Genomic DNA, 12,694 nt, shown 5'->3' on the forward strand with positions numbered 1-12,694 from the left:
ATTTACGTAATTGGATCACATTGCTACACAGTAAAGCCAGATTAGCCATGAATCACGGAACACGGTCACAAAACAAAAACCAGAAAAACCATGACAAAAGACAAAAACTCACTTTGCCTTCACAAGTTCTCAACAGTCACAAAACAAAAACCACGACAAAAGACAAAAACTCACTTTGCCTTTACAACTAGAGCACTATATAGTAGGGGTGTCGCGAACTTTTGTCGAACCAGATTTTTAGGTCGAACTTTCGGGGTTCGACTGGGTCGAACCGGTTCGACGAACCTTCGAACTTTTGACCAAATTCGACCGGTTCGACTTTGTGGACAGTGTGGCCAGACCTTAATAGAAGCATGTCTAGGTTTGAAATTTTTTTTATATGAAAAGTTTTTTTTTTTTTTATTTTGTGAACAGTTGCAATTAAAAGAAACTAATTCTAATCACTGAAGAAGTTAATAACTTAATTTTTTGTACTGTATCAACTGAAATAACCAATCAGCGCTGCCCTTAATTCATTCCTTAGCCATCACTATCCAATCCGAAGCCAACTGGCCAGCCTGTCGCGCATGCGCACACGAGTCGAACCTCAATACAAGGTTCGCCGAATTTTCCACTAAAAGTTCGAAAAAGTCGAACCTGGTCGAACTCGAACCTCGGCCGGTTCGCGACACCCCTACTATATAGCTCCTTCGGAGCAGAGTAGCGCAATCTAGAACGCCGCCTCTCGGCGACTAGCGGCGAACGCCCGGAGGTTCCAACTGCGGTGAGAAATGCATGGAAAACGTGAGAAAAACGTTGTTTCTTCAGTTTTGTGGAGATGTGCGGAATGGAAATCATTTTTGACATAATAATGAAACATTTTAGAATAATGTGCGATAAGTTTTGTGCCGTACAAGGACGTAATTTTTTTTTTTAAATTGCCTGAGCGGCATCATGCAGCAGACGACACGGCGACGTCACACCATTCACGTGACCCACTCCGGCCAACCCGAAAAGCCCATCTCCGCTGCGAGCAAACATCGTCTGCTTCAAACGCCATTGCCTTGGAAATTGCCTTCTCAAAATTTGCACACGCATCCGATATTATTAAAACTTTGATAAAGTGTTTAGCGCTTTACTAACTTCACGACAGGCTAGTTTTGAAAAATGTGAACTCGTCGTTAGTTTTTTAATCAGCCGTGTTATGTCGATCTCCATGTATTCTCCCATAGGGCGGGCCGCCTCCTGGAACCCTGAGTACCACGTGACTCGCGCCGAGCCGCTCTGTCGGCCATGTTGTCGGCAAAACACGGGGTTCAAAGGATTGCGCTACTCTGCTCCGTAGGAGCTATATAGTGCTCTATTTACAACTTGCCAACGCTTCGTTGCTCTGCTGATTTCGCTGCACTTGTGACGTCATCACACCAATTTCGTTCAATAAGAGTCAGCTTTACATACTCCCAAAGACAAAATAGCAACCAAATGAATGCGCGTTTGTTTTTGTTCTTCAAATCACATTTTCTTGCGGTTTGGTCGTTTGGTACGTTTGTACGCAGATTCGTGCCATGCGTCGGGATTTGAGCATTGGTGAGCAGCGGCTTCTTGAATTATTCCTCTGCGAGTATCGTCTCTAAATCTAGTTTTTGTGAGAGTGCAGCGAGAATGTGTGGAATAGGGCTCTGCGTCAAGATTGGTTGTGCATCCCCTTCAGAAGAGTCAGCGGCTTACTTGGTAAGTTATTCTGGCTAAGCATAGAAAACACCGAATTCGCTAACAGTCAAGCTTTTGATACTGAGGCTGCTGAGGGCCGAGGCGATGGTCGATTGAACGTTGAACAGCGAAAAAAGATGATCAATCTTGCCAGTGATTTTTGTGCGTTATTTTTGATCGGTGTAATAATTGATCGCCGGTTCCGATCAGTAATCTGTGAACTCTTTTCCTTCGACTACTAATAGTTTAAGCAAATCCACGCAGTTATTGACCCTACAGTCCATCTTCCAGTTCACGGTGTTTCAGTTACAATTATGGCGTGTAAAACTTGTCTACCTTGCTCCCTGGTATTTTCAATTGCAAACTTGGGTGAATGTGCTTGGAATTGTTTTATTAGAAGTTTGCGTGATTGCTCGAAGTACTTGGACCACTACACGGTGGAGACGGTGGACCACCCCTAGACGATTTAAACAGAGAACGTAGCGAAGCTTAGCGATTTCTCGATTAAGTCTAACGACCATGACACCGGTTCTGCGCATGCGCACAAATCCCCCCGCCTGCCGCGCCGCTATCTCCCCTAGCGGTCAGATAGCATAGCGAAAGCGATGTTGCTGGAAGAATCCCGTTCGGCAAAATCGTCCCGCAAATAAAGCGTCCAGCCGGTTGAGAAGTATCGCATCGAACCTGAGCCCGGCGGCCTCGGAAGCAGCACCGACTCGAGCAGCATGTCCGGCCTGGACAGCAATCCGTTCGCGGACCCGCACACGGTGACGACGAGCCCGTTCGCGGACCCCGCAGTCACGCAGGTGACAAGTCGCAGTCAGCAGGCGCAGTCGGGGTTAGGCCTAGAAGACTACAACCCGTTCGCGGACCAGCCGCAGCCTCCTGCGACGAACCAAGCGCCTTCCAGCGTACCCCAGTACCGCCAGCCGGCCACGGCGACGCAGGCCGCCGTGAGTCCGCCCGTTCGGCAGCAGCAACAGCAACCCGCCATGATGCAGCCCGTATCGGAGCCGCCCCCAGCGTACAGCCCGACGGGCGCGCAGTCGTCCATCAGTACGGCGGAGCTGCAGAAGCGCCAGGAGGAACTCGAGAAGAAGGCGGCCGAGCTGCAGGCCCGCGAAGAGGCGCTGCGCAACACGGCGTACAACGCGCGCGCCAACAACTGGCCGCCGCTGCCGCAGAAGTGCTGCGTGGCCCCGTGCTTCTACCAGGACATCGGCGTGGACATCCCGCTCGAGTTCCAGAAGATCGTCCGCACCATGTACTATCTGTGGATCTTCTACGCGATCGTGCTGATCTTCAACTTCCTGGGCGGGCTGGCGCTGCTGCTCAAGGAGGGCCAGGCCACCGTGTTCGGCTTCTCGCTCCTCTACATGGTGCTGTTCGCGCCCCTGTCGTTCCTCTGCTGGTTCCGGCCCCTGTACAAGGCCTTTCGCGCCGACTCCTCCTTTAACTTCATGGTGTTCTTCTTCGTCTTCTTCGTACAACTGATCATTTCGGTCATCTACGCGGTCGGCATCGGCGCCACGGGTGCGTGCGGCTTCGTGGTCGCCATCGACGCCTTCACCAAGTCCATCCCGCTGGGGATCTTCCTCACGCTCGTGGCGACAGCGCACGCCGTCAACGCCGCTTGGTCCGGCATCATGTTGCTGCGTGTGCACCGCCTGTACCGCGGTACCGGCGCGTCGTTCGCCAAGGCGCAGCAGGAGTTCACGGCGGGCGTTCTGCGCAACGAGCACGTGCAGGGAGCTGCGGCCAACGTGGCCGCGGAAGCAGCCCGCACGGCCGTCAACCAGAACCTCGGGAACCGGTACTGAGGAGGCCCCACGCCCGCCCCGGACTAAGGACCGGCATGCGGGCGGTGAACCTGGGACTCGGGGGCAGCTGTCGATGCTGATTGGCCGGTGGCGGCGCAGAGTCGTCCCCCATCTGCTGTTCTCTTTGAGTTACTGCTGGATTGGGTGGGACTAACAGTACCGATTGGCTGGCAATGGCAGAGGGTCGTTTGCCATTGGCTGACGATGCTTCACTGGGCCAGGGGACCGGGCAATTTGTTTCTGGGAAGTGACTGTTTCATAGTCGTTCTGGGTGCGAGAGTTCTCGTATTGGCGGAAAGATGTGACATAGGCGGTTCTGTGGGCGTGGCCGCATAGACGTGTGGGAAGTATGGGCTCTTTCGGATTGGTCGGGGCTACTCTGTTGACAGTGGGATCGGTTCTGGGTCAGTCGTTTGGCATGCAGTGGTACTTTGGCGATAGGTTGTGGGAGTGGGTGCTTAACGTTGATGGTAGTGATGCAATTGTCGGGTTTTTCAGGAGACAATGTTGCAACATTGTTTTTCATGAAGTTCCTTGGTGGTCCATGTCTTTCTTGCGCTGACAGCCTTGTTGCTGCATTTTTCTTTCCCGTCCGAACTAGTCTCCGCAAGTCGCGGCGGAAAGTGCGGTAGCACAGTGCAAAAAAACTAACAAAAAAAAAAACCGCGTTGCTCTTAAAAGTTTTAGATCCCAGTCTCCTCTGCTCATTTCGTCTTGGCCAGTCGTGTCAAAATCCATCCTCTTCTGTCCCCTCCTCAGATTTTCCAACGCCTTGTCAGGTATTGCAAGAAATGATTTATGAAATGTTATCTTGTAGAGGGAGTGCAGTGGGGCAGGCGCTATTTTTGTAGAGTCTGTCTTATCCTAGGGGTTGTCCCGCCACAAAGGAATCACTCTTATCTTGTCAGTGTGGGATTATTGTGCATCCGTATTCCAAACAACTAGATGTCTCCTTTCGTTAAAACAGCTGGCTTCTGGAACAGAGGATGCACTTTACTTGAAGTTGGGGAAGGTGCACTTTTTCCGAAAAGTCAGTGCTATGTTTTAGCAGATTTTTTTTCCTTCTTGACTTGCATTTTGACTCTTTTTGTTGCTGGTACCTTACTTCGTGGCGTTTGAAGGATGCCATCGTTCAGCGACCATGGAATGTTTGTTTCGATGTCTGAACCAGTGTTTGCATTGACACTGAATCTGGGTGCACCTGATGTGGGGGTTTTGAGAGCACATTTCGACCACTGTATAAAGCCTGTTTTGAGGATCTTTTTCGCAGAGTGTGTCAAGGTAGATTTTTCTGCAAGTTGAGAGATGAGAAAGATCAGCTATCAATGCCGTTTTATTTATATTTTTTTTTAGAGGGGAGTTTCTTACTGTACTTGTTGCATAAGAAGATTTTGCTATGATTACTTTTTCCATGTAGTTAGGAGAGTTCACTAATGTTGTTTTGCAGTGTTATTTATGCAGGCCACTGCACACTTGCGGAGCAGAGGTGTGCGAGGCCAGCATTGTGACGTTCTGCCTCTTCCTCTGATGTGTGTGTGTACATATAAGCATCTCGCAAAGGAAGATCAAACTGGGGAGAAGGGGTCTCTCCGAGTCTTCTCTCTCGTTCTCTGTCTCTCCTGATATGCGTGCCTCTTTGAGCGTTACTTCCAATCAAGCCTGTAACCGTTGGCCCTTCTCTTTGTTTGTGTTGCTCATATCATTTTGTGTCCTAATAAAGTTTGAAGGCAGTCTATGAGAAAATACAGCTTTGCGTGTCCTTGAGAGAGAACCGGTGGAATTAGTCTAGATCTCGCGCCATTCAACGCAGATGTGTGTACTACTTTGGAATTGTTCCAACTTTACACTTTACCAACAGACCTTACCACATGTGATCCCTAGCTTTTGCTAGAGCAGCGACGAAAGAATTCAAATTGTTGAGCATTGATGGGGTATTAAAGCTATGATGTGCTGGGACACCCTAACAGTTCGTTTTAAGCTGGTACAAAGATATGAGAGTTACTAAATAAGGCTCTATTGCACACCTGCCAAGTCTCCTGTTTTGTAGCCGGGAGACTCCCAAATTTTGACCAATCGACGGTTGTACGATTGACATGAAGGTCTCCCGGAAAACGCAAATTACCTCCCCTCCCTGCATTTAAACAAGGAGCCTTTGCCGTTGCAACAAGCGGCTGCAATGATAGCAAGGTTCAGCTGTATCTCGCTAGCATGAGCAGTGCAATATAAATGTAATAAGTCGTCTTCTTGGGGAAATTTGTCAATATTTATTTTTAAAAACCCCAATCCCCCTCCCCCCCCCCTTAGAAATTTTCCCATATTTGGTTTCTCCGAACTTGACAGGTACGCTATTGTATTGAACTATTATGTGCATACTGCGAGATTGATAAAGGTACTCCTTGCAGCAAGAGCTACGGGAGCCAAGATACGTGCACTAACCTCATTATTAAGGGAGATAGTAATTTCAACTTACACTCTGCCATCTTTTCTATGCAACATTATCCAAGCTGGTGCAGTTTCTGCAGTACTGCAACCCTGCACTGCTGTCAAGAAAGGAAGCAAAGAGGCTGGTCCTTTCTTTCTCATTACTCAACAATGCTGACACAAGTCGGATGAAAGGATTACTCAATCTTCCTTTCCTCTCCAAGTTCACCCACATTTTTTTTTTTTTTTTAAGTGCTAGGAAAGCTGTGGTTGCCTTTCTCTATGTTGCATAGTTAGGTTAATGCAGAGGTTATTAAATATATTGAAGGTACTCGTGGCTGTGGTTATTTAGAGCCACTTGGTCCCGAGGAAGCCTCAAGCCCAGAGAAAGTCACAATTCACATGCTCTATACTCCCTTTCACCACAAGTGTGAGCGAACCAGAGCCTACAAGAACAAGTGCCCCACTTTGAACAGATTTGCCAAGCGCACAAGCTCATGTGCAGTGAAAGCGCCATTCAAGGCGACATGCCCGCAATTGTAGTTTTGGCTTCACTCACTTTTTATGATGAAACAAAGTATGGGCTTTGGTTTGGCAACTTGCCTGTGCAGATGCTTAAAAATTCTTTATTTTTCTGCGCTTCCTTTTAAACTCATCTGGAAGGTAGCCCATTGTTGGGTAAATCATTTGACATATGCAAATCAGAATCAGATTTGCACCTGAACTTGCTTTACATTATATCGACGACACACTGCAATATCTCGAGGTACCTATCCTGGTTGGGTTTTATTCTAACCCATCTCTACAAACATGGATGAACAGGAGCAGTTTGCATAGGTAGCACATGAGACACATATCTTTTTATTTTAAAGCAACAGTTTTAAATTAACAGAAAGGGATGACTGTCTAAATTGGGTTTCTCTTTAAGCTACGTGTCATGAAATATTTTGACATATGCCAGTTGGCACTTACTTGGCAGGGACGGAATGATACTTTTGCCTTTGCAAGCAAACATTGCCAGCAAAATAGTTACATCTATACTGTATGTGATGCACAGTAAAGAAAAAAGCGGCGACTACGGTACCTTAAAATACGGGCAAGCGCCCACTCAAAATTTGGAAATAATCACAAAAAAATGGAGGATGAGCGCTTGTCCGATCATCAGTTGTACATATAAACATACTGTGCATATTTTCTCAGATCTTACAAATTTGGGAATGGACAAATGCACAAGATTTTATGGTAAAAAAAGAAAAAAAAGCATTAAACGAAAAACATAGAAAATATAAATTCAGATATGCTGCATCCGGGGACTGCACCTTGTGTCGTGCAAAACGTCGGCAATGTGCTTATTGTTTCTATAGTTTGTAACAAGGATAGCAGAATAGGGCCCTCTCAGAAAGCTCTCTACTCTCCATGATTGGTGGTTGCTGCTCTCCAGCATTTGCTCTGCTATAGTGGAAGAGTAGAGTGCTTTGTAGGAGGAGCTTGTCCTGCTACTCCAAACTTGCAGCAGACCGTATTTACACTCATGGTTTCTGTAAATAATTTTCTACGCATGCAAAGAGTGCCGAGACGGTGCAGCTGCTGAAACGTAGGGGTCCGGACGGCTGCGCAGCGGAAGAGGTAAAGCTCGAGGGAGATGCAACGCTCATCTTCCTCGCCAGCGTGCTGGGCCTGAGGGGCCGCAAGCTTACCCCTCAGCCGGTCAGGGACGAGCCGGGAAACGTGCTGGTCTGGAACGGCGAGGTCTTCGGAGGACTCGGGGTGAGGGTGCCATTCTCCCTCCGTCGGACTGCTGGAGTGTCGCAACAAGTTGGTGAGGTTGTGCAGTCACAAAGCGTCTGGAACTGGGGAGGATAGCCTGGCCCTGCAGGATTCCTGTGCTGTTCCACGGTCGAGCTACTGGTATTATTGTGAAAATGTATGTTGTGCGAGGGCACTTGCTTTAATTTATAGGTAAGGAAAACCTGTTGATTACAGTTAGGATGCCCATATAATTACAGGTAGAGATTTGGAATGCAGTAAGGATCTGGACACAAAGTCCCTGGAGAAAGGTTTGGTAGAAAACTTTCAGACATGGGCCGAATGTACACTGCAAACACACTTCCCTTGCAAGGCCTTGGTTACAAGTAGGCTCGTTGATGTGTCATATACTATCTATATCCACTATTATCAAAAGTGGAGTGTATGTCTATGTACTAAAAGTTTAGGGATAATTTTAACTCCTTAGTTTTCATGCCTTCTGCCTGTTGATTCTTAAGATAATGACTAGGATTTTTGCGCCGAGAAATTGAGGGAGAGGAGGAGACGAGAGAAGATGGGTCAGAACGCCGAGCCCTGGTTCTAATGATTAGTGGATAGACCTTAAAACTAGCTGCCTTTGCCTTCGCTGCACTCGTCGAACGTGCTCGAATGCGAGATCTAAGTGCTGGACACCAGCGTTCCGCGTTTTGATGCGTTTGATGAGTGCAGTGGAGACAATGACAGCTATCTTTAGGTCTACCTACTAATCATTCCTACCAGAGCTCGGCGTTTCGACGTCCTCTCTCGTCTCCCCCTGCCTCTCAGTTTCTCGGTGCATAAATATGCTCTCTTTTTCCTGTGGCAGGTGTCGGAGAGAGAGTGTGACACCACGTTCCTGCTGGATGCACTGTCAAAGTGTTCGAGTGAGTCGGAGCTTCTTAACACCATCTCGAGGATCAAGGGACCGTGGGCACTGGTGTACCTCAAGGTATGGGTTTGTGTCCCCGCGGCATTGTTGTTTCAGAGGTTTGAAGCCGTATAAAAGGCAATCCTAATTGTTCCTTAAAGGGATTAATGAAAGACATTTCCAACTTTTTCCTGTTTAGCTTTCCTCCTCAACTCATAAATTGCGCATTCTGCCAAGCAGTTCAAGAAGACAGAAGGGGGGGAGTCCCCTCTTGCTCGGACTCTCGTTTGTGTACGTGGACACAGCCATTCTCCCCCTAGAAGACTAGCCCGTCGCTCAAAATTCAGACTAAAGTTGCTTTCCCCACCCCGTTCACCCCGAAGCTGACAGTGCTGTGGAAGCTACGTGCTCGGTGGGCCAGTCACACTTTTGTCACGTGATGACGCTCTCGCGCATACCCACGCGCAGAGAATGAGGTCAGGTGATGAAAGGGAGGCGGCTGATTAATCCGGCAAGCGCGTAGCTTCCACCATAATGTCAGCTTAAAGGGCAACTCCGCTCAATTTCGAAGATTTCGGGTGATTTTGAATTAAAAAGCCCTAGTAAAAGACACTACGTCGCTTGCTTCGCGAAAAATGGTATATATATTTTAAATCTAATTTTAAACACGAGCGGAAATCGAAACCGAAACTTCGGCTCCGTCCGGCAACATTGGCCTTGGGCCGCCAAGTACATGGCCATCACGTGGTACGAGATGTCACGTGATCCTCGGCCCAACGATAGGCGGGATGGGGGCGGGCGTGCGGCAGGTGCGAGTGTCGTCTGCACCGCACTTTTCGCCATGTTTTGGTGTCTACGGCATTCGACGACGTCTGCACAACTGTGGCATAAGTCTGCGACTCTGCACACGTGGTGTCCATAGTATGGACAAAACTCCGATAGGCAATAATCACAAACGGTGAGACGACGACGGTGGTTGTGACGCGGAAGACGGCGGTAACGGCGGGACCACGGCGGGCGGTTGGTCTGCTCCCAAGAAGCGCGCTGCGCAGGCGCGTACGCCAATCACGTGGACACCGCTGAGCGCCGAGAGGCAACGTTGCTGACGTCATGCGCTACGCTCGATCGGAGAAGTAAAAACAAGCAAAAGGGGGCCATGATGATGACGTTTAGCTCAATGTTGGCTCCGCCCATGCCGTAGCCTTGACTACGCTGTTGGTTGCGCCTGAATTTGCCCGCTCGAGTCAGCCGATTTCGGCAACTTGGCGAGTTGCAAAGTTTGCCGGATTGTTTAAGAAACATTTAGACAGAACTGCGTCGTAATATTTGACGTGTGGTCTTTCTAGGCGATACTGAAGAGGACTGGATTGTTTTTTCAAAACCAAAAATGAAGCGGAGTTGTTCTTTAAGGGTGAAGGGATTAAGTGAGGTCCGGTGTTGTGTGACGTGCATTTGGACCCGGTGACGCGCTTTAGGGACCACGGATGTATCACAGCGAAAAGGCAGAGAGCTTACGAATGGAGGGAAGTACGAAATAGCCCGCTGTGTTTTCAAATTTTGCGTACCGAAAGTCAGGCTTCTTGCTTTCTACCTTTTCCTTTGGCCTACCGAACAATGTGCTATTAGTAAAATCCCAATCTAAATTGATTTATCCCAGCCCAAAATTTGTTTCATGGGCGCTTTAAGCTTGAGCTTAAACTTTTACTCCTCCAAGGTTTGAGACATGTAAAACTTGCGGCTGAAAACTGTGGCCTGTGGTCCCCTGAACATTTGCCGTGGATTTTTCCTGTTTCCAGCTTCCAATGCGCTCAAGCTCATAATTAGTTAATTTGAATGCAAGTTGCAATAATGTACTGTTTCGACTGAAGTTTATTTGCCACCACACTGTGCACTCTCTTCAGGATCTTATTTTTAACAGCACCTCTCGAATAGCAAGTTAAGAAATGTCGACTTTTGAGAGTGAGCAAGATCACCGTGCCAGCTGCTTCTCCTAGTGCGCCGGTGCATACCGGTGAAGCCAAATATCTGTGTCGGTGCTGTATGGTAAGGCTTGATGCACGCACTGTGCACTTTTACAAATCTTGTTTTTTATGCAAAATGAAACTACTGGAAGCAGGAAAACTGAATCCAAGAGAAGCATGTGCTTGCGCTGAAGAAAGAGGTGGAAAGAAGAACAGGTTGTGAAAGCCTGATTCCCACATTGGTCATGGTGAAGGTAATTTTTTGGCATAACGATGGGCAATGCCAACGCAAAAAACGGGAAATTGATACACATATTTGTATGGCAGCCTTAGACTGGCACTCGTGAGCGTAACAGCTGCGAAAATGTATCACCGAGGTTACACTGTATTTGATTCCACTCGGTTTAATTCTTTTCAGGGCCCTATCACAGTGATGTTAAAGGGTAACTGCAAAGAAAAAAAAGTTTTTTTTTAAACAGCCTAATTGGGACAAGCATGTCACAAAACAAATGTTCCGCGGAAAAAATGATTTTTTTTATCAATATTTACGCCACAGGACGTAATTTAGTAGAGTCAGAACCTCTCCACATTTGAAACTCCCGCTCTTTCGACCCCCGCGGAAGAGGAGCACGCCCCGCCCCTCACTCTCCTTGCGTTGCGGAGTTGAACGACGCAGCGTCTCGACTTCCGGCGAGATCTGGCAACTACGCCAGGCCGCGAAATCCAATCCAATCCAATCCAAAAATGTTTTGGTTTGACGCGGTTTGCGAGCACATGTAGCGAAGACGTGACCGGTGAAGTGCCCCTGTGATGTTCCCGGAAGACGGAAAGTATCGTTCGTAATCGTCGTGCGCGCTTTGAAAGCGAAGGGAGTCGCAGAATCCACGAGTGCGCAACCACAAGCCAAGGTTCACGACAGCGCTGCGTTGGTTTCGGCGATCTCGTTCTGTTTGGTGCAACACGGCGGTGCGACAGAGCTGAAACGTTCGTGGTGTGTGTAATGCGGTGCTAACACGGAGCGCAAATTGGTTGTTGTGGGGTTGACGTTCAAGCAGTTCAGTCCCGTCGTCGTCAGCTGATCCAGTCAAACTGGTCCGGGAGGACGCTGGGAGCGTTTTTAAAAGTAAATCTGCCTCGTTCTGTTAGAAATGTGGAAGTTTCCCGACGCATACCGTGAGTAAAACGCTGCGGGCGTTTTCAACAAAATTACGTCCTTTTAATTGAACAATGGACTCCGAATTGTCATAAATCTGCAGTTTTTATGCTTCGTGTTTGACTGCGTTTGCACAGCGACGTGTTGCATCGTGCGGTGTGAATAAATTTGGGCACGATTTCGTACCTGCCTACAGATGCATGAACTGAGACCATTTTTACGTAGTGGACATAGTGCTTTTTTATTTTCTGTCTAGTCGCGGACGTTAGGTGCACACAGGGCGAATCTCGACGGCCTCCAGAGCGATATGACGAGAACGTAACTAGACACGTTGGTCGCTACGCGAACGCCCGATTGCCTCCAGCCAAATAGCATTCCTTTCGGGGCGACATGGCTGATGGGAGGCTCACTGTCGGGATCACGCATCTGACAGCATTTGCACGCGCAAACAAGCAAAAAAATAAAGAAAAAAAAAAAGCACGCTAAGCAAGCGAAGAGGAAGACGAAAGAACCGCGCTATGAAAGCCAAAACCCCGCGTCGCTTCCTATCACTAACAGCTGCTAAACACGCACTACTTCACTTCAAAAAGTACCTGGGTCAGTACGAAACGACGAAACACTGATCACTTCGGCGAAACGATTAGTCGAGGTACGGTGGCTAGAAGTCGAGGTAGGCGAGACAGGCGGGAGCAGAGGCTTCGGCGGCCATGAAAGAATGGCGAAGCTTCTGTTTGTATGAATCCAAACGGAAGTGCCCGTCTTGTAAACCTTTTGTAAAGAATAATAACTCTCATCACATGGGTTATTCTTTAAACGTAAAAATATGCCGCTCAAAAGGAAATTGCAACATAGAACAAAGGTTTAACAACCAAGATCTGAGCTGTCAATCAAACTCTTAGCCAATGAAAACCTTTTGGGATTGAAGTCACATAATCACAACTTCGTGGCGCGCGATTTAAAACGGACGAAATAGCCGCAAACTAAAATGAGTCTCACG

The 12,694-nt window shown here is 48.1% G+C and overlaps 2 protein-coding genes across 2 annotated transcripts in view; both read left to right on the top strand.

Moving 5' to 3' along the window:
• Nucleotides 1–1,428: 1,428 nt before the first annotated feature.
• Nucleotides 1,429–12,694, top strand: part of LOC115320718 (asparagine synthetase domain-containing protein 1) — a 37,251-nt gene continuing 25,985 nt past the window's right edge. Inside the window, exons 1-3 of the mRNA XM_029980852.4 lie at nucleotides 1,429–1,710; nucleotides 7,497–7,697; nucleotides 8,542–8,664. Coding sequence (XP_029836712.2) covers nucleotides 1,642–1,710; nucleotides 7,497–7,697; nucleotides 8,542–8,664 — 393 coding nt within the window. The 5' untranslated portion in view covers nucleotides 1,429–1,641. The remainder of the gene's footprint in view (nucleotides 1,711–7,496; nucleotides 7,698–8,541; nucleotides 8,665–12,694) is intronic.
• Nucleotides 1,862–5,252, top strand: LOC115329091 (secretory carrier-associated membrane protein 1). The gene has a single exon (XM_029990572.4). It carries the CDS (start codon nucleotides 2,415–2,417, stop codon nucleotides 3,507–3,509), a length of 1,095 nt encoding a protein of 364 aa, XP_029846432.2. The 5' UTR covers nucleotides 1,862–2,414; the 3' UTR covers nucleotides 3,510–5,252.

This window comes from Ixodes scapularis, unplaced genomic scaffold, assembly GCF_016920785.2.
Source record: "Ixodes scapularis isolate PalLabHiFi unplaced genomic scaffold, ASM1692078v2 PGA_scaffold12__126_contigs__length_90152505, whole genome shotgun sequence".
Taxonomy (NCBI): domain Eukaryota; kingdom Metazoa; phylum Arthropoda; class Arachnida; order Ixodida; family Ixodidae; genus Ixodes; species Ixodes scapularis.

Bases quoted from the DNA above. Each gene is read 5' to 3' on its own strand.
- LOC115329091 (XM_029990572.4), top strand. From the start codon at position 2,415: ATGTCCGGCCTGGACAGCAATCCGTTCGCGGACCCGCACACGGTGACG.